This window comes from Malaclemys terrapin, chromosome 4 (assembly GCF_027887155.1).
Source record: "Malaclemys terrapin pileata isolate rMalTer1 chromosome 4, rMalTer1.hap1, whole genome shotgun sequence".
NCBI classification, from domain to species: Eukaryota; Metazoa; Chordata; order Testudines; family Emydidae; genus Malaclemys; species Malaclemys terrapin.
Genome location: NC_071508.1, coordinates 108775489 through 108801731, shown reverse-complemented (window position 1 = coordinate 108801731; position 26243 = coordinate 108775489). Strand labels below are relative to the sequence as shown.

At 43.0% G+C, this 26243-nt stretch overlaps 1 protein-coding gene across 5 annotated transcripts in view; it reads right to left on the bottom strand.

Moving 5' to 3' along the window:
• MIPOL1 (mirror-image polydactyly 1) overlaps nucleotides 1–26243 on the bottom strand; it is a 290887-nt gene that overhangs the window by 203829 nt on the left and 60815 nt on the right. For 4 of the 5 annotated variants that reach the window (XM_054025828.1, XM_054025829.1, XM_054025825.1 and 1 more), the window contains 3 exons: nucleotides 16349–16577; nucleotides 13270–13402; nucleotides 10594–10699 (listed from right to left, as the gene is read on the bottom strand). In XM_054025828.1, coding sequence (XP_053881803.1) covers nucleotides 10594–10699; nucleotides 13270–13402; nucleotides 16349–16577 — 468 coding nt within the window. Of the gene's footprint in view, nucleotides 1–10593; nucleotides 10700–13269; nucleotides 13403–16348; nucleotides 16578–16681; nucleotides 16740–26243 lie in introns of those variants that run through there. The other variant, XM_054025830.1, reaches the window with a different exon arrangement.

Below are 26243 nucleotides of genomic sequence, written 5' to 3'. Positions count from 1 at the left end.
GCATCATGGAGCAAAAACTCACTAACAGGGCCTTATCGGAAATAAATGCTGGATTTATTTTTACATAAAAGCAAAACTGTACATGGCTTAATAACTAAAATACTGAACTTGTTCCATCCAATCAAATTTTATACTTTAGATAGTTGTGACCTCTATATTGTTTTTGTACTATTGACATTTCTGATCATTTCAAAGTAAACTTTAAAGTGAAACATTCATGATGTTGCCAACGGTTCTTCATCAGAGTTGCAAAGAAAAATCTACATTGTCTGTTCTTTCAACAGTTCAGTGTACTTTCCCATCCTCATAACTCCCACACTATTGTCTTTTTAAAGATTTTACTATTTATAAAGACACATTTTGATAAAACATTTAGAAAGTGGGTTTGCATAATGCAACATTAATGACAAGAAAACCAATAAATAATTATGTATACTGTATACACAGTGAATAATTATACACAGAGAGCTGAATAATTAGTGAAAGTATATGCATTACATACTTTTTAAAAACGTAGAATGTCATACGTATTTAGGTTTATAAACACAAGGGTTGGGAACTAGTGAGTTCTTTTGGCTAAAGCCCAATATTGGCCTTATTTCAGTTTAATTGGAAGAGGATCTTGAATTCATCTTCTCCATGAGTTATCAGGAACCTGGATTTCTCTTTGTACCAAAGGTTAATAAGAAATGTGTCTGCAAAAGTCAAACAGCATTAAATACCAAAAACTGATTATTATTCCACAGGAGTTGTACTGTCATTCATAATCTCTCCATGCTCCAACCTTCCTCAGCTAATCTTTAATGGATGACATGCAAGAAAGAAAAATAACTAACATCTAAAAAGGGGACTCTACAGCAAGCTTTTAAAGAAATGGAAAATACTTTTCTCAGTGCTAGAAATAACCCCCACTGGCACTTAATTAGTGAAAAGACCACTTAAGTAAGAGGAAATAAGTAATGTTAAATTAAACTTTAACTCCAGCCTAGCATCCTATTGGATGATTGTTTTCTTCAATTTTGCTGTTTGAACTGTTGCACATTTATTCAGTAATTATAATTTTTTCAAGTAAATTTAGGACATTTTAAATAATGCTCTCCACTTCATTATGTTCATCCTCTACACCACATCTGAGTATTCCAAAGAACTGCACAAATGTTAATACATAATATTAAGTACTTGAACAGACTAAAAGATAAAAAGTTTTACTGTACTGTAGTTCCATTGCTACTTTTTTTTTTCCTGAGAGAGAGAGACAGACAAACATATAAAGCTGCAAAACAGGTATAACTGTAAGTGATATGGAACACAAACAGCAGATAATAGATTGAGAAAAAGGTGGGACTTTTCCTTTTTTATTTTTAAAAACAGAGAAAGATAGGAAGAACCTCCAAAAGAGTTCACAATTTGCAAAAAACATAGCAATATAACTGGGTGACTTTTCTATAATATTTTAAACATTCATATAGCAAAATTCACCGACCAATCTTTTTCCAATACATTTATATATAAACACAAAAACAAATGTTCCTTAATTATCTACTGGATTTTTAATAACAAAATAATATCCCGCTTCAAATTCAGGGATCTCAAAGCACTTGTCTCACAACTTACAGTGCTCTAGAGCTGTGAAAAATTTTACCTTCACAGTATGAGTCTCATATTTTAAGAACACTACTACTGTCAAAAACTTGATGTAAGCATGAAATACTTGCCAAGCTATTTTATTTTTGTATCAGAATCTGAATGCATTTGTTTAAACTCATAAGCACTGTCCAAGTAATGACCAAGGTTGGGACTTTCAAAGGCTTCTTTGAAAATCCCAGCCTAACATTAGTTTTCTGTCCCAGCCAGTACACTGGATATGGATCTCTTTACTACGCTCCTTTTCCTCTCCTCTCATCACCAACTTTCTCTCCCTTAAGATTGGTACAAATTATTTTCTGCTGCTGTTTCACAATTTCTGAATTCATGATGATAACTGAGGGCAGGTCTACACTAGAAGCGCTACATCGGTGCAGCTGCTGTAGGGCGTCTGGTGAGGATGCTCTATGCCGACAGGAGTGCGCTCTCCCTTTGGCATAATTATTCCACCTCCATGAGATGCGGAAGCTATATCGGCAGAAGAGCATCTCCCACTGACATAGGGCTGGTGCGGATAGTGCTTACATTGCTGTAACTTCTCAGGGGATATCTTTTTCACACTCTGGGCGACGTAATTAAATTGACTTAAGTGGTAGTGTAGACCTGCCCTTAGTTTGGATTGTGCATGGTGGGGGGAGGGGAAGGGAAAAGATTTTCCACACAATAAAAACTAACCAAAAAAGAGAATTACATTACTGCAAATTTTGTCAATTAATAGCAATTCTAGTGCAATTGTCATTTAAAAGGTATATAGAGCAATTTTTTCCAGTGGCAACATAGCTAAATGAAATATAGTGGGTGAAATCCTGAACCCATTGAAATCAATAGAATTATAGAATCAGATACTTTAAGGTCAGAAGAGACCATTATGATCGTCTGATCTCCTGCACAACGCGGGCCACAGAATCTCACCCACCCCTCCTGTAACAAACCCCTAACCTATGTCTGAGCTACTGAAATCCTCAAATCATGGTTTAAAGACTTCAAGGTGCAGAGAATCCTCCAGCAAGTGACCAGTGCCTCACGCTGCAGAGGAAGGTGAAAAACCCCCAGGGCCTCTGCCAATCTGCCCTGGAGGAAAATTCCTTCTGATTGCCCAAATATGGTGATCAGCTAAACCCTGAGCATGTGGGCAAGACTCACCAGCCAGACACCCAGGAAAGAATTCTCTGCAGTAACTCAGATCCCACCCCATCTAACATCCCATCACAGGCCATTGGGCATATTTACTGCTAATAGTCAAAGATCAATTAATTGCTAAAATTAGGCTATCCCATCATACCATCCCCTCCATAAACTTATCAAGCTTAGTCTTGAAGCCAGATATGTCTTTTGCCCCCACTGCTCATCTTGGAAGGCTGTTCCAGAACTTCACTCCTCTAATGGTTAGAAACCTTTGTCTAATTTCAAGTCTAAACTTCCTGATGGCCAGTTTATATCCATTTGTTCTTGTGTCCACATTGGTACTGAGCTTAAATAATTCCTCTCCCTCACTGGTATTTATTCCTCTGATATATTTATAGAGAGCAATCATATCTCCCCTCAGCCTTCTTTTGGTTAGGAATGTTCTAGGAGTTTTGCCATTGACTTAAATTAGGCCAAGATTTTAATCATTAACTGTAACGGGCTGGCAGTGTTTATCTGAAGCACTTCACCACATTAGCCAGTGTTAATACAGCTGGGAAAGAGATAAGTGGGTTTGGCTGATTCACTGAGGCATGTGTCTAGTTACCCTATGTAGATATAAGAGAGGGGGAGTGGCTCTCAGAGATAGAGGGTCTTCTAAGGTGATGAGGGAGGAACCCTCGCAGCAACCAACATTTCATCAGCTCTTTAATTGTATCTTCTTGTTTTGTTTGTTAATAAAGCTGAGCTCCATGAAGGGGGTGACTTTAGACTTTACAAGTTCGTAGAGCAGGTTGGGAATGCTGCCTGCTAATGTTAACCAAGTGAGGCAACATGTCCACGTAAACAGCTAAAACCAGAACAAAGTAAAAACACAGCCAGCCATGTCTCACACATCCACCAGTAGTTAATTCCTTCATCAGTAACTCTTAAAAAAACCCCAATAAACAAACATTTTCAAAAGAAGTTTATCTTCACAAAATCTAAAATTGTGCATCAAAGCTGTAGTTATATTACAAGGTTTTGATGACATATTAAAACACAAAAGAAAGGCTAGTGGTAATTTCCTAACTGTTTATCGTATTTCTCCATGTCCTTCCTTATAGCCATTGTTTGAGGTGACATACAAGTCCTTCTACAAGCAAAATGATTGTGATGTCACTCCCTTAGTAAAGCTGAGTAACCCTGCTTTGTTGACCTACCATGATATTTCATTAATTCACATTTCAGAAAAACAGTTCCAACCCTATCAACACAACAAATACAGGTTGCAATGTTTCAGGTTGCATAGTCAGGACTTGGAGAAACTAGGTTACCAAGTAAGAAGTTCCCAGACTACATCTTCCTCCTTTGCTAACCTAGATAACAGGAACGCCAAAGTGGCACCCAAGAAATGTGTTGGCCTATTTCTTTGAGAGGGAGGGAAAATTATTTACATGATCTAAAAGAATGTAGGAACAGACCACTCCTTGTCCAAGATGCACTGGATACAGCAGATAACCTGGAAGCCTTCTTACAGCTGGTCAAAATAGCCAGAGTCATTTTTTAGAATCAGTATGCTGACCACTTGCTTAATCAGCATGGTTGGATTGCCCCTTTTGGAAAGTATGCATTCAGAGATGTGACTTTTCCACCTCTCCTCACCCTGAAGGAATTTTCTCCTCTTCAGGGTCATTAATCCACATCTCATCTCCCATATCCAAGTGGGGAGGCTAATCTACTGTGAGAGAAAAAGTATTTTTGTGCTTGAGACTGTATTGGCCATGAGATTGTATTGAGCAACCTGAGATGCAATGAGCCTGAAGCTCAGACCTTCTAGAGAGACTTGAGAACAGACATCACTGGTGCCATTCTTGGTCATCAGTCTCATTCTACACGTTTCACCCCCTTCTATTGCAGCGTGACATTGTGTCACTAAGTAACACTTTGTGGCAGTGACATAGCCCTACTAAAATAAAGAGCCTGCAAGACTCTACTTTCTATATAGCAAATATACCTAGAGCACAAAACCAATGAAGGAGCAACCCCCAAAGGTCTGGTGCTTTAGGAAGTTTTTACAAACCAATGGGGGCTTCAACTAGACCCTGCAACTCTCCCTTACACACAACTGCTCCTTCCTGTTAGCAGACACTGGTTGCTCCCTATATATCTATTTGTTTCTTCTTGGGGAAGGTCTAGTGGGCTATCATCCTCGTTCAGACTTAGGCTAGATCTACACTACCCACCTGAATCGGCGGGTAGAAATCGACCTCTCGGGGATCGATTTATTGCATCCCGTCGGGATGCGACAATCGATCCCCGAATCGATGCTCTTACTCCACCAGCGGAGGTGGGAGTAAGCGCCGTCGACAGGAAGCCGTTGAGGTCGATTTTGCCGCCGTCCCTACAGCGGGGTAAGTCGGCTGCGATACGTCTAATTCAGCTACGCTATTCACGTAGCTGAATTTGCGTATCTTAAATCGACACCCCCCCCCCCGTAGTGTAGATGTAGCCATAGATCCATTCCCTCCTCTCACACCTTTGAAGGGATATTCACCTTCTGTTTCCCCATCTCTTCTTTGTAGTGTCTCCACCCTTACTTTCCACTCTCCCTTTACCTTTTTTGGTGTGGTCCCACCTTTTCCCACCCCTGGGGGGGGCAACTTTCCTTTCTTCTTTTCCACCTTTGGTGTCCATCCCTTCCTCTGTCCGCTTTGAGAGGTTTCTCCTTCCTCTTCACTGCCCCTCCTGTGAGGTTTCCTCCTTCCTCTCCCACAATCTTCTCTCCCACAGAGTTCCCTGTTTCCCTCTCCATCATGCTACTCTCAATCCCTATATGGCTCTCTCTTCCTCTGCCTTCACCTGATGCCTCTTCACTTATTCCCTCCTCCAGAGGAATAATTAAGTTAACAATACCTCCACAGATGATGGCTTAGATGAGAGAGAATCAGGCAGGGGAAGTAGTAAAGAATAAGGGGAGAGAGAGAGTCTATGGCAAGCAGCAGCAGCAGGAATAACAACCTCTAGTGGCCAAAGAACTGCAACAACAACAAAATTCTCCCCTATTCCCAGTCCCAGTTACTTAGGGCAGAGACGGGAACCCAAGACAGAGGTTGAAACTCACTGTCTGGGCTGTAAAAAGGAATGATAAAGACTATATTTGACAGTACGTTATTTTTTATATCTATGACTACAAACACACTACAAACACACACCTTGTGTTTCTTTCCTCACTCTTTTTTACTTCATCTTTTGTTATTCTCCCATCAACCCCTCAGATATTTCTGCTTTTCCTCTTTAGAAGCTCTAGAAATGAAAAGTATAAAGTGACAAGCTTTGGGTTATTTGCTGGTGAACTCTATGGCAATTTCCATTTAAAAATGAGCTCTCTTTTTAGCAACAGTCCCAGTCCCAAGTGTAGATAAAAAAGGAGGCTTCTGCAGTTGGGTTTACAACCCACTCAGGTAAAGCATTACAGTAACAGAAACAGTTTTCTTAAACCAGGGGTGGGCAAACTTTTTGGTCCAAGGGCCACATCTGGGTATGCAAAATGTATGGCGGGCCATGAATGCTCACGAAATTGGCGTTGGGGTAGAGGAGGGGGTGAGGGCTCTGTCTGGGGGTGCAGGCTCTGGGGTGGGGCCAGACATGAGGAGTTCAGGGTGCAGGAGGGAGCTCCAGGCTGGGGCAGGGAGTTAGGGTGTGTGGGGGGGGTTAGGGCTCCAGCTGGAGGTGTGGGCTCTGGGGTGGGGCTGTGGATGAGGGGTCTGGGGTGCAGGAGGGTGCTCCGTGCTGGGACTGAGGGGTTCGGAGGGTGGGAGCGGGATCAAGGCTGGAGCAGGGGGTTGGGCCACCAGAGGGGCTCAGGGGTGCAGGCTCTGGGTGACACTTACCTCAAGCAGCTCCCAGAAGCAGCAGCATGTCTCCTACGCAAAGGTGCGGCCAGGCGGCTCTGCGTGCTGCCCTGTCTGCAGGCGCTGCCCCTACAGCTCCCATTGGCCACAGTTCCCAGCCCATGGGAGCTCCGGGGGTGACGCTTGGGGCAGGGACAGCATGCGGCACCCCCTGGCTGCCCCTACGCATAGGAGCCGGATGGGGGACATGCCGCAACTTCCGGGAGCTGCACAGAGCCACGGCACATGTGCACAGAGCGGCCCCTGATCCTGCTTCCTGGCTGGAGTGCAGGAGCCGGGCAAGCGCCAGACCCCGCTCCCCAGTGGGAGCTCAAGGGCCAGATTAAATCTGCTAGTGAGCTGGATGTGGCCCACGGGCTGTAGTTTGCCCACCCCTGTTTTAAACCAAAAACCAAGGATGGTAGATGCAAATGGAGCTTAAAACCCAAATATGACAGATCTCAATGAAAGCCAAAAGGTAGCTAGAATCAAGACATCGAATCCTGATGACCAAATTTATAACAAGAACAGGCATGTGGAATTATGAACTTTGTATAATACAGAAAAACTAGCACAAGTTACATAAGAAACGAGAAAATACCATATGAACATACTTAACATCAGTGAAATGACATGGGCAGGAAGTGGCAGATGGTGTTTGATAGTACTACAATCTTATACTCAGGTGTAGGAATTATGCAGGATAAAATCACAGCAAACACTCTGCTGACTTGGGAGGCAGTGAATGACAGAACAACGACAGCCATGCTGCAAACAAGACATTACACCTGTACAAGTATATGCACCAATAAACACAGCAGGCCACAGTGAAATAGATACATTCCATGAGCAGGTGCAGCAAGAACTGGATGATGTGCCTATCCACAAAATCAAGTTGATGATAGGCGACTTCAATGCACAAATTGGTAACAACTCCACTGGCTAGGAAGTAGTCACAGGCAGAGCAGCGGAAGGCATCCAAACTGATAATGACAAATAACTCTCGATTCTCAGTGGCACAAACACCCTAAAGATAGGAGGAGAAGAGGATTCACAAGGTCACACGGAGATCACGAGACAATGCAACTATCCACCAGACAGACCACATGTGTGTATCAAAAATGGGCTATATTCTTTGAGGGATGTCAGAGTCAGCAGAGAAGCAGATGTTGGCTCAGATTATTATATTTTAGTGTCCACATTACAACTTAAACTCAAAGATCATGACGACAGACAGACAGTGTTCTAGCAAGAGAAAAGTTCAAGGACAAAGAAACGTAGATCTGATTCCAGATTGCACTTAGTAACCGTTCCAGGATTTTAAAGGACCAGGCTGATGACAGAGCAGGACATGTTAGAAAAGAAAGAAGGCTCAGGTGGTTGGGACGTGAACACCATATGGCAGATGGGAAATGTGCTAAGCAAACACTGAATTGCATACCTGAAAGAGGAAAGAGAAAGCAAGGAAGGCAAAGGAAGAACTGGCATAAGAAGTGACAGAGAATACTGAATACATTGCCATCACCTGGGAAGAAGTACCACAACTAGCAAGTAACCATAATCAATGCAGAAACTGGACTGCTCAATATGTCAGCAGCACAGGAGGAACTTAGGTATAAGGTATCTTTTTCTGCCTTTCTGACACAGGTTTTAAATCAGCAAGGCCTTATATAAATGGGAAGGTTCATTTTTAAAAAGTGAATTGTAATCCCTCCCAAAGAAGATGGTAAATGTTTTTATTATGTCTTTATGTGATGCTTTTTACAATGTACTTTTCTGGAGTAATTTTCTTATCACAAAGTCAGTACTAAGCAATAGGAAGAATGCAAACACCCATATTTATAAGCTTCACTCTCCATGTGTTATATACAGTAGCAATTAAACATTAACTAGTTACATGAAATCATAACACCATGTGTTCCCCTTTTCTCAATGAACTTAACAAAATGAAAAATATCATTTGTCTAAATACACTAAATATTCATTACTATGCTCTTTAATGATAAAGTAGGTCTGCCCCTGAAGTTTTTATTAGACAGATCGGCAAACCTCCACAAGTTCAGTTTGGTTCAGATAACTTGGATAAGCACTCCAAATTTAGAAGTTATCTGAAACCAAGCAGGATGCAAACACTCGAGAGATATTGGAGGCTTTCTCCTTCCAGTCAGGCTAGAAATAAAAGAACACCCAGTCTCCCAGCAATTAGAGACTTCTCCTCTTACAGAACCAGGAGATGCAGAAACAAAGAAAAGATGAGAGGGGGGGAAATTTATTAAAAAGTTGCCCTAATGTCCTTAAAACGTCAAAGCTTTGATTCACATTCGGGTTTGCATGGTTTACTGCTATGTCCATATCTAGTTATCATATCATGTCATACCCTTCTGGAGAGGATATCATTAATACATTTACTAAAGTAAACAGAAAATTAAAAACTTAAGGTGGGAACTGATTGCCAACAGCTGTTTCTTCCTATCCTTACAGGAAACTGATTAGGATTTTGACTATGTATTTTATATCTACAGAGGCTTTTTCCCTATAGGCTTTAATGAGCAATGAAGGTTTACTTTAAATAGAATATTTCTGTATTATATACACATAGGTAAGACCCTATGCAAACATCCAGAAAACAAACAGATAACTTGGAATTTAATGCAAACAAAAGATGTTATCATGTTATCATGACACATACAGAAGATTTATGTTTCTTCTGACTATACACAAGAGAGTTCATTCAAAAAAAGAAACTAGCAGAGTTTAATAATATCCAGAATTTCTCTTATTTTCTTTCACACTATCTAGCTCCTCACCCCCATAAACCTCCTCTTCCATCTGTGATACACACACAAAGAATATTGTATTCTTAGGAGCTTGACAGTAAACAGATAGCCAGCCATCTGATTTTTCAGCTGAAGAGTTACTTATATTCTTTTCCACTAGTTTTCTGGTGATGATTAATCTCCCTTTCAGTACCAATATCTTGGGGACAGGTCATTAGACACATAATTTTACACCTTGCACCTAACTTAAACCTAATAAAATATGGCCGAGAATAAATTGTGTGAAGCATTTTATAAAATTCTGGTGCAATTAACTGTTTAAATCACACAGAGAAAGATCTCAAAAGAACATTGTCATCTTTCTTTAAGGTACTAAACATCGTCTCTCTATAATATTATAGACTCACAGTGTACTGGCTCTATATAACACATAGCAGCCTACATAATAAGAAATCACTTGTCAAATGTAAAAATATTCTACTTAAAATATAACTTTTTGCAACTTAACAAAGTAACTTTTTTTTTATATGCACATCTGTATTGTTCTTAAAATTTCTTTTCAAGTAGTCACTTTCAACTGTAAACTTTAAAATCCTTTCACTTTGGAAATCTTTTATAAACCTCATCCTCTGGGGACATACCATCATCAATGTCATGAGATGAAAATTAATTAACTACCAGAAGAACAGATTTTTCAAGTAAAGTGCAGGTCTCCAGTTGAGGTGAATGTGTGACTATCTCCATACAAAGGGGGGGGGGCGGGTGGGGTAGTATTGCTCTGAACAAGCTAAAACAATAAGTGGTATTTGAACTGCTGGTTGAAAGGTAGAGGCACTGGTAATCATTATTTCTTCTTGTTTGTTCAGGACCTTCCAACAAAACAAACAACCTTTTTGTGATTGGATTGACATGGTGTTAACAATGCATTTAATGCCCAAATCAGTATGAATACAGGTAAAGCTCTCACTAATACCAGTACCAGGATGTTAAAGCCACCTATTTTCTAAGCAACTCTAAACAGCCACACACACAAAAAAAAAAAATAAATAAATAAAAAAAAATCAAACCTTCCCTCCTTTAGCAAACATAGCTAACAGTCACTAAGCCACGTCATATAGCAACCGTGGGTACTGTATGATCCATAGGGCCATCTGTTAAATGCTTGTCTACTGTACCTGCAGTCTTTTCTGCAATCTTAGCTTCTGTAGCTCTCTCTTGCAGTTCTAAGTCCAGCTTTATTGTCTTCAGCTCCTTGTCTTTTTCAGACAGCTTATCCTGAAGCTGAATTGAAAAAATGGACAATAAAATTCTGATCTGACAAATATACCCTGTCCATTAATCTTCAGCAAAATATAAATTTCCCTCTTATAAAATGATTCCTCTCCTCGCAAAGAAAACAAATATTAAGCAACACAGGTGTTTAACGTACTTCTATTTATTTAAAACACTAAAGCAGAAAATACCATCTGTTTTCAACCCCCTTGTTTTCATCTACTCTGTACGACAGACAGCACTGTTTTTATTTGGGATACTCCATCTCAGAAACTACTAGCTGTAACAGTGTTGCATAAAGAAATCAGAAGCAGCGTGGGATGAAGGATACATCTTATTCCCTGGAATATTCTTTCAGCTCACAGCCCTTTCATAGCAATGGTGTTACTTCAGTTCAGATAAACGGAAAGGTTTTGGTAAGTTTGTAGGTGCAATGCATTCTTTTCAAGCCAGAATTTTGACTCTTTCTCCCCATACTGTATTGTACTTCTTGTATTTGGGAATTAATTGAATCTACTTGAGAAACAGTTAAGTGTGGCTGTCATTTAACTGTAAAAAATGTACCCGTAGAAACGTCAGACTCTGCCATTTGGTTATGCACATGTGACTCCCACTGACAATGGAAACCTTTGCAGCGTGTAACCAATGACAGAAATTACCCCAAATCTTACATTAAAACAACCAAGTGACATTATGACCTGCCTCTCAGATGGACTTTATGCATACAACAAGAGCTCCAGTTTACAAATTATTGCTCTTATTTATAAGCTTCTAGCCACTGTTCATGCCAAACAGTTGATAATAGCATCATGAAATGCTTGAGCTGTCTGAGAATGGGGGAAAAGCCATGTGGCTACATTGTTTAATAGAACTAGAGTGACCAGATGTCCTGATTTTATAGGGACAGTCCTGATTTTTGGGTCTTTTTCTTATATAGGCTTCTATTATCCCCCCACCCCAGTCCCGATTTTTCACATTTGCTGTCTGGCCACCCTAAATAGAACAGATTAAATGAAAGCCATTCTGGAAAGTAGGTTTCAAACTTTTCATAAAAACATGGAAGCACCATCATTCAAAATCTCTACCATTGACATTATATTAGAAGGCTGAAGTCTAGTCTAGAACACATGAAAAAAACAAAACAAAACAAAACCCAAGACAAGGTGGTGATGGAGGCTGAGGGAATTAAAGTAACACTAATAAAACATGGACTGGGGCTCATTTGGTAGACAGAATAATTTTGGAACCAAGAACTCTGAGTCTCAAACTCTTCCAAATTCCAGAAAGAAAAATCCAATGGAGATTACAGTACACAAAGAGAGGGATGCAGAAGTTATATTAAAATGATCAATGCTTAAGAATTTGTACAATCTCTAGGGTTTCCCTCTAAATTTAGTACATGTGGGGATAGGGGGAAGATCTCAAATGTTTTCTATCTAAGATGAGAGAAATTTGGAAAAATATATGTAGAGATTGCAATTGTTATTTTGATATTAGTCTAATTAAAGGTGGAATTAAGCAAACAGGAGGGGGAATGTGAGAGAGTAGATAATTAAAGCATGAGATGGAAAAATGTTGTCTGCATTAAACAAACAGAGTTGCTGTTAAAGGCCAGGTACAGTAACAGACCTGAAGAGGCATTGCTGCTAAATAAATCAAGTTCAGTCAATCAGCTGCAATGCAGAAAGTAATTAATTAAATTACAATAGGGAAATGCTAATAAAAAGGGAAAATAAATGCAGTGGAATGTACTAAGCTGTCAAATCTGAAAACATTTCTGTACTTGTTTTCAAAAGCACAACCAAAATGAGTGGGATTGGGGCCTGAAACAATTTGCTATGTCTAATTATTTGCATTCTGCTTTTAAAACATTGGTCTCTTCCCTCTTCTCAGAAAAGTTTTAATAGGAGTGCACTGTTGTGAGATTTCACGTTACTAAATATCATTACTTCTGCAAAATATTGTATGATACCTTTACTATTAGTTTGCTATGAAATATCAAATTATTAAAGCTAAATAGGTATTGTAAAAATAAATGGACAAAGCACATTTTGAGACACATTCTTCTTGCTTTTGTACTGTGCTTACTTAATCACTTGTTTGAAAAATTCTGTGATGTGTACTGGATCTCCCAGTCATTAACGTGAATGACTGATATGAAACTAGCCCAGTGTGGGTCCTGATCCAAAGCTCATAGAAGACCATGGGAGTCTTCCCTTTAATTTCAATAGGTTTCAGATTAGCCCTTCTGTTTCTAAATTTCCCCAGTCTCCACAAGTCTGTCTGAAACCTAGAAAAATGTTAATGAATGGTCCTACAATGATATGCTTATTTTGCATCTATATCTATGATATCTGAGTTGATGTCACTGATTAAAAAGGTTAAAGAATAAAAGATTATTCACTTCCTTGGAAACATTCACTAAGCAAATATTAAGAGTAGAAATGACAAGAGATCTATTGATTATTAATGCAATAAAATAAAATAATTAGTAAAACTATATTAGCTAAGGTTAAAATGAAGGTTTAATGGACAACAATAAAACAGCAAGTACTGTAATCTGAATATCTCTATTGTACCTTTTTATTCTTTGCCCGTACAGCATCCAATTCTTTCAAAAGGAATGCGATATTCGTCTCTTTATCTAGGTCTCCAGTCTCCTTCCAAGAAGTCATAAAGTCAGAGAGCATTCTACCTTGTTTTTCTGTAATACTATGATTTTTTAAAAAAGATTAAAAAATTCATCAATCAATAGAACAGAGATTCTCTCATTCAGCAAGACATCCACTAGCTGCATCTGAAGTTTACAAAATCTGATAGTTAACTATCACAGATTTAGGATTTATAAATTAGCCATAGAGCTGGACAGTGATAAAGTAAGGAAAATATTGGGGGATCAAATTTATGCTCAGGCTAAATATATATATTTCAAGAGAATGGGCCACTCAACCAAAATAAATGTAATTATTCAAAAGATATGAGACAAAGGAAAACATCTTTTTGGAATTCTAGAAAATGATTTTATGCTATTCTAAATATTATATCAGACCACAGAATGTCCCCACTTTATACCAACCAATTCCAAGAGCATTTATTTAGTGGTGGAAAGAAGAGTGATAAGGTGGAGTTGGAAAGGGTAATTTTTGGAATACAATGTGGTGAAATTTACTTTTGAACCTTTATAGTAGCTATTTTGCTACTAAGGTCTGGTACCAGCTACTGTAGGGAGCTGATAACAAGGGGTGAAATCCTTTCCTGGTTAAAAACTGAATTGGGCACTCTTGCTATACCAATCAGACCAAAATTCAGGCTACATTAACAGTATACCAATGTCTACAAAATATTGTCTTGTAGTCTACCTTTCTAGGACCCAACTCAAAGTAAGATTTTAAAAATTCCTTTTACTCTGTCACCTGTTATTTACAGATAACTCAGATTTTAGTAGCTCTAATGCAGAACCAATGTAGACATGTTCATGGATTAAGGAGGAAATTCTTGGATTATAAGTAACAGGCACAGAAAACTTAAGTTTTATACAATATAACCCATTACCTTTGACATACCAACTCTGCAACTTTTCTTGTGTGAGCTATCTTCAAATACAATACATGTCCCAAAAATAAAGAGGAGAAAACCAAGGGTGATCTTTCCCAGACCGCTGAAGACCTAGCAAAATATTTTCAAATGTGCCTAAGTGTCTTTGGAGCCGAAATCCCATTTTCAAAAATTTACTTAGACACTACAGTCCCATTGACTTCGGCACTACAGTCCCATTGACTTTGGCACTACAGTCCCACTGACTTTCAATGAGACTTCCTAAGTCAATGGCTCCTGATTGCCTAAGTCACTTTTGAAAATGGGATTCAGGCTCCAAAGTCATGAGGGTGCATTTGAAAATTTAACCCCTAGTAAATAAATCAGAGTTTCTCATAAGTACATACACACATGATTACATGAAGGTATATTTTACATTCTAATCATAATGAAAATGCAATACAGATTATCACAGGACTCAAAACAGGTCAAGATAAAGAATGGAAAATAATATGGATAAGTCTACTAAAGGCCTTACAGAATTTCTGCATTAAGATAACCAGTGATTAACATATATAGACCCCAGAAATTTTTATTGTGCATAAACATGAATAGATCAAGGATGAAACTATGGGTCCTGTCTCCAGCACACAAAGAAACAAATCTTGGATCCATAGAGCCATGGAGAGATCAGCTGCCCCCTGGAATGTGTTGAGAGGACCATGCATGGAATTCTAGGGCTACCGCAGTTGATTCTTGGGCCCGTTCACCACTTTCCATCAGAGACATCCATATTGAGTGGCATGTTAGCACAATTATGTCAAACAAGGGTAGCCTGCACTGAAGCAAGAGGCAAGCTGTGCAAGTGGTAGGACCAGATATCAGTTCAACTGGACTCTTCAACGTAAGAAGTTGGTATTATGAAGGCGAACACAGGAAGCGTTATTAGCACAGGAAAAAGATATGAGGGAATCTACATGGAAGGCAGAAAGATGTAAATACATATCAACTTGCCCCTCCTTTCACCTTTGCTACTGACAATTTACTCACTTGCCCATTTCACATCTAAGAGTTGCATTTGACTCTTTCACTTCTCTCTCCTTTCACATCCCAGCATTCACCACTTCTAAAACCATCCTTTCTTTTCAGTCCCCATTGCTACACCCTGGCTCACATACCATGCCTCTGTCTGACCTGAACTATAATATAACCACCTCATCCCCAGCCTCCTGATCCTCCCCTCTTCAATCTATCCACAATTTTGTAGCCATGTTATAATCTCTCTCTCACTCCATGGACCATTCCTCCCTCTCCCATAGCCCCCTAGATTCCTTCTGTGTGTGCTTTCCACAAAGTGTCCTCCTCATCCTCACTTTTAAGGCTTTGCCTACATCTCACCTCCCATCTGCCTTTGTTCCCCTAATTCATGCCAGGTGGTCTGCCCACTCCTCACCCCTCATTGCTCCCTTGGTTTCTCCTCTTCCTACACTTGTCTTCATTCCCATCAACTCAATTCACTCATGAATGAAAGCCCCTCTTCCAGTGCACCCAGCCTCACTCTCCTCCATCAAGCCCCGTTTTCAAGACCCATTTCTTTTGCCTTGGTTTTCTTAAGAGGCCTACACTGCTGTGCTCTTTCTCCTGTTGCCCAGCCCGATACCAATTGTAATTAGTGTCAGAACTTCATTTGTGACATAAAGAGACTTTGTTTTAACCATTGCCCCTCATTTTGCTACCCCTTCTTTTCTACAGTTAGCTTCATTTTCAATGTTTGTCTGATGCCAATTTTACCTTTTTTGGGGCAGTGACCATGCCTTGCTTAAATTTCAATAGTGTTTTGTACGGGTTTATTATAGCCCTATGTAAATATTTATCAGCACCACAATAACTTTGGACTAGTGCTTGAGGAGAAATGGCTGAAAGGAGTGGGAGACACACTGGATTCCAGAAGGAGACTTGGCCTACGGGTGGGAGAACATGGTGACCATTTTTATGAATCCAACACATGAGCAGCCTTATATTCATTCTAAATTACACAGAAATGCTCCATATTTTTGGAATTTTACCCATAATAGTGAAATATTCTCAATCCAGGAAAAATATATAAAAGAAGCTTGTATTTACCTTGATTCTTCAGCAGTACAAGGGGCAATAACATGATCTAGACACACATTCTGGGTGCTAGCACTCTGAATGCTGAGTGAGGTGGCTGTTGGCAAATCTGACAGGTTCATTGCTTCAACATTGCCTTGGATGACCAATTCATTTTGTGGTTGTAGGCTTCTTGAAGAACTTGGATAAAGCTGAAATTTCGGACAAAAGTCTTCTCTTTGCTGTTCCAGATTACAGATTTCTATTTGAAGATAAAAAATAACAAAAAGTTCTCCTTGAACTACTTTTTAAATTGAAGGAAAGCATACACTTAAAATAATTTATGAAGTTTTAAAACCCACTCACACTTTTCTTTGTAACAGAAGGAGGAAACATACCAATTTAGGCCCATTGCTCCCTCATCCTATTGATGAAAGAAGAGGAGTGTTATCCAAAGCACTGACTCAGGAGATCAGTCCATATTCAGGAGTTACTGATTTCTACTGGATATTTCACAGTCAAGTCAAACATTTCTCCCCATTTCCTGATTTCTCTTCCCCCTCAATTACTTATTAACAGGATAGATCATTGGCCCTGTCATAACTATAAAGGGAAGGGTAACAGCTGTCCTGTGTACAGTGCTATAAAATCCCTCCTGGCCAGAGACTCCAAAATCCTTTTCCCTGTAAAGGGTTAAGAAGCTCAGGTAACCTGGCTGGCATCTGACCCAAAGGACCAATAAGGGGACAAGATACTTTCAAATCTTGGTGGGGGGAAGACTTTTGTTTGTGCTCTTTGTTTGGGAAGTTGTTTGCTCTGGGGACTGAGAGGGACCAGACATCAATCCAGGTTCTCCAAATCTTTCTGAACAAGTCTCTCATATTTCAAACTTGTAAGTAAACAGCCAGGCAAGGCGTGTTAGTTTATCTTTGTTTTCTCAACTTGTAAATGTACCTTTTGCTAGAGTGTTTCTCTCTGTTTGCTGTACTTTGAACCTAAGGCTAGAGGGGGGTCCTCTGAGCTCTTTAAGTTTGATTACCCTGTAAAGTTATTTTCCCATCCTGATTTTACAGAGAGGATTTTTACCTTTTTCTTTAATTAAAAGCCTTCTTTTTAAGAACCTGATTGATTTTTCCTTGTTTTTAGATCCAAGGGGGTTGGATCTTGATCCACCAGGAGTTGGTGGGAGGAAGGAGGAGGGATGGTTAATTTCTCCTTGTTTTAAGATCCAAGGGGTTTGGCTCTGTATTCACCAGGGAATTGGTGGAGGTCTCTCAAGGTTACCCAGGGAAGGGAATTAGCTTTGGGATGGTGGCAGCGGTCCAGATCTAAGCTGGTAGTTAAGCTTAGACGTTTTCATGCAGGCCCCCACATTTGTACCCTAAAGTTCAAAGTGGGGAAGCAGCCTTGACAGGCCCTTACAGATGACCTGCAATAGCCAGGGTAAGCCTGTATTATAGCACATTAAGAACCTGATTCTCGTTTACACTAAGGCCTCTTGACTTCAGAGCTTACGTTAATTTTCCTCTTAGCTCCCAAAGCACCTGGCTCCACTCAGCTCTCCAGCTTCCACAGTAATATGATACTTTAGCATGTACTATGATCGTTTTGCCACCACAATTTGTGGAAGTCTACTGGAATATGCAGCCAGTGCATGTTGGTGCGTCATTCACCCAGAGAGTTTAACAATATTTGCAAATCTTCAGAAGCAGGTATACTCTTAGCTATCTGTTTTATGTAGATTAAATAGAGACTACTAAGAGTTTTATTTCTAAAACTTCTTGAGGAGTGTTTTTTGTTTTGTGTCATTGTTGTTCATTATGATAGCTTTTATTCTATACATTCTTGGATCAGACTGATTATTTTCCCTCAAAACGGATAGAAGAAAAAACAGTCTATGCCCTGTTACTGTTCTATGAATAGCCTTAAAATACCCATTAAGCAAACCCAGGGTACTGTACTGCATATAAAATAGAGAAGCAGAGACTTTAATCCAAAAATACTCAAATGAAGTAATTCCCTAAAATCTGTTGAAATTGTGGGAATCTCTCTTTCCTGAGGGAGGAATAGCAATGACACACAATCACTTGCTGCAAACTCTGCCTCAGCACTGGGACTGAAGCTTGCTCCCTCAGGTCAGGCTATCGCAGTGCTATTATGGAACTTAAGTAGGACAGGCAGGACTCCTGAATCAGGTGTGCACTACTGCTCATTGTCGCATGCACCCCTGGTTTCTGACTGGCCATTCATTGAAACTGCTGCTGGATTTATGAGCTATTGGGGGAAAGTGGTTCAGCATCTTGCTCCTTGCTACAGTACTCAGCAAAGGAAGACCTCGCTGTAATGAACAAGGCAGAGCAGAGACACGGAGTACAGATCTTGCCCCCACTAGGGTGTGGGACATTCTGGGTATATTCAGTCACTATTAGCTAGAGAACTAAGGTAATGGGAGTTTTTATTGCCTTTAAACCCTTGTTGCGGGGTGGGGGGGGAGGGGGGCATCCTTTTTGGTTGTGTAACCACTAAAGCGAGTTCTCCTTGAATTACCTTTAATTGCTTCCCTATCTACCAAAGTACACATTGAAGAATCTTGTCTGCAAATGCATTGTCTCCTCCACTTCTCCCACTTTAGATACCCTTTGTGTTGCATACAAAGTAATACAAACCACCCTCCTGCACATTGTAGGATGGGTGGTGCATTACTGAAATTGGTACTTGCTCTCAATAGTTTGGTTTAATCTTGGGAATTTTTTTTCTTTCTGTATCATAGCAACAGTCTCTATAACTAGTATTTATTTGAAGCACATCAAGCAGGGATGGGTTAGTGACTGCGAGGAACTCTCCAACCACCACACACCTACTATTTATTATTTGTATTACTTTTGGGCCTCGAAGTCCCAGTCATGGACCAGGGCTCCCTAGGATTAGGAACTGTACAAACATAGGACAAAAATATGGTTCCTGCCCTAAAGAGTTTATCATCCAAGTATATAACAAGCTATCAGCCTTTGTAGTTACATTGGGACAGATCAAAATTTCAAGAGATCTCAGCCCTCATGCTCCAGGGCATAAGGAAATCTTTTCCTTTTCCTATTTTTCAAATCTGCCCCTTTTAAACCTCACCAACGTATGTACTGAGTTCTTGCAGGAGGGTGAGCTGAACTGTACTGTTTAGGGCACTAGTAGGGTGGTGCTCTCTGATTCCCAATCTAGGTGTGGTTAGGACTTGGAAATCTATGTCTCCTTTGAGTCACCAGCAAAGCCAGTCATCATTGCGATGGTTTCAAATTTGCATGGGACAGGGGCCAATCTCAGCACACACTGCCGGCAGCAAAGAGCTTTACAAAAGCAAGCAATTTTGCAGGGCATTTTTCAGCAGGATGTTTCAATTAGCTGGTCTTAGGGCCTGTAATTGATCTGGCTTGGGGGATGCTATTTTGACCTGGTCCTTCCTTGCTAGTTTTATAAGACAGAGAGGAAAGGTGGCAGCCTCCCCCCTCAGAATTGGAAGGACTATCTTCCCAGGGGCATTAAGGTTGAAGTTGTTGCTTGTTCAATAAAGCTGCATCCTTTCTTTGCCAAGGCACGACATCTGTGTCATTGTCCTCATTTGTGCATGTCTGGACCAGAGAGCTTTGAGGAAAACTTTGTAAATGCGGTCAGGTTTACTGTGTATAGTGACTTTTATCAAATTCAGATATATTTTATTCACCAAATAAACATGACCATTTGTCCTAGCTACAGAACCACCCTCAACTCCCTAACTGGGCTGATGCAAGATGATAACTTGGCTTATTGCTAAATTATGCAACAATATGGATCATTGCCCACCTTGGGTGTGTTGCTTCATGCCTCCTATGAACCCTAAAGTGTGCATTAATCAGCACTAGTGCACAGACACAATAGACACTGAAAGTATATGGATAATCAGGCTGCCTGAAAAGTGCCACGGATGGGACTCGCAGCATCTTTTCAGACATTCTGGAATATATTTTCATTGAAGTGGTACCACAACATGGATTTTGACTCTTCTTGCATGGGCCAACCAACCTTTTTTCTATATAAACTCCATATTAATATTTCACTGCAAAAGTGAAACTAAACAGCTGATCATCAATTTATCTTGAATGAATTGCCCATTCATGTTGAGGGAAGGGGAGGCAAATGTTAAGAAGGGATACAAAGACAGTAGAATTGAAGCTGGCAGGTGTGTGGGGTGGAGAAAGGTGAATTGGTTTGTGCTGAGAATAAGATGGAGGGAAATTTAGCATGTTTAACTTGGGAGTGATGGAAACTGAAACAAGTAGTAAACACGTAACCAATAAAATATGAGCCTACCATATAAATGCATCCTTCCCCCTAGTCCTCCTCTGTCTTTGTCTTTTTAAACTGAACACTCTTTGAGGAAAGGACCATGACTTCCTCTGTACATGGAAAACACCTAGCAGTTTTTGAGCACTGCCACAGTCTAAGTTACAGCAGTCATTACTATTTCTATCATCACTGAAATGTCAGAGATGTTGGGGTGGGGAAGCGGACTACTTAGGGTTACCATTCGTCTGGATTCTGCCAGACATGTCCGGCTTTTTTGAGTTAAAAATAGCGTCCGGGGGGGAATTTGTAAATGTCCGGATTTCCCCAAATAGAATGCCAGGGCCCTTCGGACATCCAGAGTGTGCAGGCTACGGTGACTCAGGTCCGTGTGTGGTTTAGGAAAGATCACTGGTAAACAAATGTCCTGGCCCATATGGAATTGTGAGACTACCTTAGGGAGGAATTTTGGGTGTGGCCTGAGTTGCACTTTGTCCCTATAGAAAACTGTATAAGGAGGCTCCGAGGTTAGGGCTCGTAACTCGGACACCCCCCTAGTCGATGTAATGGTCACCAGGAATGCCACTTTCCAGGAGAGGTGCAGGAGAGAGCAAGAGGCCAGGAGCTCGAACGGGGGCCCCATAAGCTTGGAAAGGACCAGATTAAGGTTGCAGTGGGCATGAGTAGGGGAACACTCTCTCCAGTCCCTTGAGGAACTGCACCACCATGTGGTTAGAGAACACAGAGCATCCAGATTCCCCCGGGGCAGAATGCTGAAATGGCAGCTAGATGCACCCTGATTGAGGAAGGAGCGAGACCCTGCTGCCAGAGCTGCAGGAGGTATTCTAGGACAACTAGAATAGTGGCCTGGAGTGGCTGTATCTGCTTAGGCTCACACCAGCAGGAAAATCTTTTCCACTCAGCTAGGTAGGCCGCCCTGCTAAGGAGAATTTGTAGTACCGGAAGAGAGCACTGGCTCTCCATAGCGTTTAGCCAGAGAGCTTCCCCGCCATGAGGTGCAGAGACTGCAGACCCGGGTGGAGCAGGCACCCTCTGTCCTGTGTGATGAGGTCCCGGTGTAGGGGCAGGGCAATCGGAGTGGCCACTGACAGCTCTAGCAGGATTGTAAACTAGTCCTGCCGGGGCCAGGCTGAGGCCATCAAAATTATAATCGCCTGGTTCCTGTGAACTCTGAGGAGGACTCTGTGGATGAGTGGGAGCGGAGGGAAGGCGTACTTCAGACTCCTGCTCCAAGGGATCACGAAAGCGTCTGCGACTGAGCCCGGACTGTGGTTCTGGAACGAGCAAAACCGTGGACATTGGCTGTTGTCCTTGGTGGCAAAGAGGTCCATTTGGGGAAACCCCCACTTGTGCATGCGGTATTCATAGATTCATAGATTCTAGGACTGGAAGGGACCTCGAGAGGTCATCGAGTCCAGTCCCCTGCCTGCATGGCAGGACCAAATACTGTCTAGACCATCCCTGATAGACATTTATCTAACCTACTCTTAAATATCTCCAGAGATGGAGATTCCACAACCTCCCTAGGCAATTTATTCCAGTGTTTAACCACCCTGACAGTTAGGAACTCTTTCCTAATGTCCAACCTAGACCTCCCTTGCTGCAGTTTAAGCCCATTGCTTCTTGTTCTATCCTTAGAGGCTAAGGGGAACAAGTTTTCTCCCTCCTCCTTATGACACCCTTTTAGATACCTGAAAACTGCTATCATGTCCCCTCTCAGTCTTCTCTTTTCCAAACTAAACAAACCCAATTCTTTCAGCCTTCCTTCATAGGTCATGTTCTCAAGACCTTTAATCATTCTTGTTGCTCTTCTCTGGACCCTCTCCAATTTCTACACCTTTCTTGAAATGCGGTGCCCAGAACTGGACACAATACTCCAGCTGAGGCCTAACCAGAGCAGAGTAGAGCGGAAGAATGACTTCTCGTGTCTTGCTCACAACACACCTGTTAATACATCCCAGAATCACGTTTGCTTTTTTTGCAACAGCATCACACTGTTGACTCATATTTAGTTTGTGGTCCACTATAACCCCTAGATCCCTTTCTGCCGTACTCCTTCCTAGACAGTCTCTTCCCATTCTGTATGTGTGAAACTGATTTTTCCTTCCTAAGTGGAGCACTTTGCACTGTTGTTATGACCTGCTGAGGCTGTCCGCTAGTTTGTTCTGTTCTCCCGGGAGATATGACGCTATGAGATGGATGGAGCGGGCTATACACGAATTTTCAGTGACTAGCTCTGACAGCCCAGCACATAAGAGGTTAATGGGGGGAGGGGTAGCTCAGTGGTTTGTGCATTGGCCTGCTAAACCCAGGGTTGTGAGTTCAGTCCTTGAGGGGGCCATTTAGGGATCTGGGGCAAAAATCTGTCTGGGGATTGGTCCTGTTTTGAGCAGCGGGTTTGACTAGATGACCTCCTGAGATCCCTTCCAACCCTGACATTCTATGATTCTGTGGTGAAAAGTCCCACAGAAGAAGGGCCTCTCAGCAGAGGGGAGAGGAGCAAGCTCTGCCCTGCTTGTTTATATAAAACATGGCAGTAGTGTTGTCTGTCAGAACTGTCACGCTGTGACCTTCCAGAGTAGCGTGAAAGGTTTGGCAGGCTAGACGAACCACCCTGAGCTCCTTCACATTGACGTGGAGCGACATCTCGGCCTCAGACCACAAGCCCTGCGTCCTTAGGTCCCCTAAGTGAGCTCCCCAGCCAAGGCCTGACACATCTGTCACCAGCGTCAGAGCAGGCTGCAGTGCGGCGAAGGGGATACCCTCGCATACTACTGGCTGATTGAGCCACCAGCGCAGGGAGTCCAACACCTGGGCCGGAAGCGTCACGACAAGGTCTCTTCCCAAGCGATACGATCGGGCAAGCCACGCTTGTAAAGTCCTGAGCCGCAGTCGAGCGTATTTGACTACGTGGGTGCACACTGCCATGTGCCCTAGGAGCTGGAGGCAGCATCTGGCCATGGTAGTGAGGAATCTTAGCATCGAGTCTATGACCCGCTGGATGACCAGGAACCTGGATTCCGGAAAGCTTGCTTGGGCCTGCACCGAGTCCAGCACTGCCCCGATGAACTTCAGCCTTTGGGTTGGTATCAGAGAAGACTTGGGCACGTTGACGAGAAGACTCAGCTTGCAGAATGCATCTAGGGCCACCATCACATGGGAGCAGACCTCCTCTTTGGACCGACCCACGAGAGAAGCCAATCGTCTAGGTATGGGATGGGTATACCTGTATTCTCCTCTTTCACAGGAAGGCTGCCACTACTGACATGCACTTTGTGAAGATGTGGGGGGCTGCCGCCATGCCGAATGGGAGGACTGTGAACTGGTAATGGTGCTGGTTTATGGTGAATCATAGGAACCGCCGGTGAGCGGGGTGAATAGCGATGTGAAAGTAGGCATCTTTCATATCGAGGGTAGCATACCAATCCCCCGGATCCAGGAATGGGATAATAGTGCCTAGGGAGACCATACAGAAGCGGACCTTGACTAAGAACTTGTTGAGCCTGCGAAGGTCTAAAATGGGCCAAAGGCCCCCCTTTGCCTTTGGGATGAGAAAGTAGAGGGAGTAAAACCCCTTTCCCCTTAATTCCCAAGGGACTTCCTCCACTGCCCCCGCCTCTAGGAACAACTGTATCTCCTGCATAAGGAGTTGCTTGTGAGAAGGGTCCCTGAAGAGGGAGGGGAAAGGAGGGTGGGAAGGAGGAGAACTGCAGCATGTAACCCATTTGTAACTTGCATAAGACCCAACGGTCCGACATTATACGGGACCACGCCTGGTAGAAGTGGGACAAGTGGTCCGAGAAACATGGGGAAGGATCCGGGAGCTGGGTTGGTACGCTGTCCTCAAGCGCACCTTCAAAACCCCTGCTTGCTGCCAGGCTGGGGCTTGCCTTGGCCCTGGCCTTGACTAGGTGTGTTATTCCACCTGCGCCTGTTGTCTCTGCCCCTCCTAGGGTGGGGCTGGTACTGCCGTTGTTGCGACAATTGGGGCCTGAATGGCTTCCTCTGAGTTGCCGGGGTGTGCATGCCTAACGACTTGAGGGTTGCCCGAGAGTCTTTAAGGCTATGCAGCCTGGCATCCGTCTGGTCGGAAAAGAGGCCAGACCCTTCGAAGGGGAGGTCCTGGATGGTGTTCTGGACCTCCGGCGGAAGGCCCGAAGCCTGAAGCCACGCCGAATGCCTCATCACCACACCTGAGGCAACTGTTCTGGCTGCTGCGTCTGCTGAGTCCAGAGAGGCTTGTAAAGAGGTCTTGGCAACTGCTTTTCCCTCTTCTATGAGGGCCGTGAACTCAGGCTGAGAGCCCTGGGGCAATGAGTCTTTAAATTTGGAAACTGCTGCCCAGGAATTAAAATTGTGCCTGTTTAGGATCGCCTGTTGGTTCACAATCCGTAATTGGAGGCCCACACAGGAATAGACCTTCCTGACTAAGAGGTCCAAACGTTTAGCCTCCTTGGCCTTGGGGGCCGGGGCTTACTGGCCATGACGCTCCCGTTCGTTCACGGCTGAGATGACCAGGATGATAAAAAGGAAGTTGTATCCCTCGAAGGGGCGAAGTACTTCCTCTCCACCCCGTTTGCCTCTGGTGCGCTGGAGGCTGGGGTTTGCCAGACCGTCTTGTAGTTAGACTGGATGGTCTTTATGAGTGGGAGCACAATTCTGGAGGGACGTTCAGGGCTTAGTATGTCCACCATAGGATCCTCCTGCTCCACCATTTCCTCCGCCTGTAGGTCCAAATTTTGTGCGACCCTGTGGAGCAGCTCCTGAACTGCCCTGTGGTCGATCAGGGGAGGCCCTGACACTGCCATGCCCGCCATGCCCGCCACAGCCTCGTCTGGGGATGATGAGGCGGTGACGGCCTGCTGAGCCTCTTCCGTTTGTTCTTCCTGCCCTTCATCATATGTCGGGTAAATTGTCCCCAGGACGGCCCCGGGCTTGGTGCCACTTCCGCTCGCCGGTGTTCGGGAGAAGCGTCTGGCGGCCTAGATACCCTAGTCTCCTTGGGCACGGAGGGGTGTCTGCATGGGGACTGGGACTGGTGCACCAAATAGCCAGACCTCGAAGGTCTGGAGGAGGTCCCTTGCTTCTGATGATAGGGCTAGGGTGTTCTAAAGGGCCATTGTCCTGGCGGTCCCCATTGGGGATGCCACGCGGTCTGGGGCTCCCTGCTAGCTGGTGCTCTGTGGGCGTAGCTGGAGTAGCCTGAGTTGACCTCGGATTCCGAGGAGGCCGATCTCGAAGGCCAAGGCGGTGCCGTGGCACGGTGCTGTCAGGGGGCTGGAGAGCGGCTTCTCCCTGACCGGGATCGGTACCGATGCTCTTGGAACCGGGATCGCTGCCTTCTACCCGGGGCTGGGGATTGCAGCCTTATGTCCCCTTGGTGCCGGCTTAGTGGTGGTGCCGGGGAGCGGTGCACCGGGGAAGCTGGTGCCATGCGCTGGCTTGGTTCCGGTGCCACCGAGTCGCGCTGAGTCAAAGGTAGCTGGGAGTCCACAGAGGCTGGGAGTCCACCGGGACCGGTGCCATGAGCGGTGCCGGGGAGGTGACCTCGAGCGGCGCACCGTTGCCAGCTTGCCTCTGGACGGCACCCTTGGCG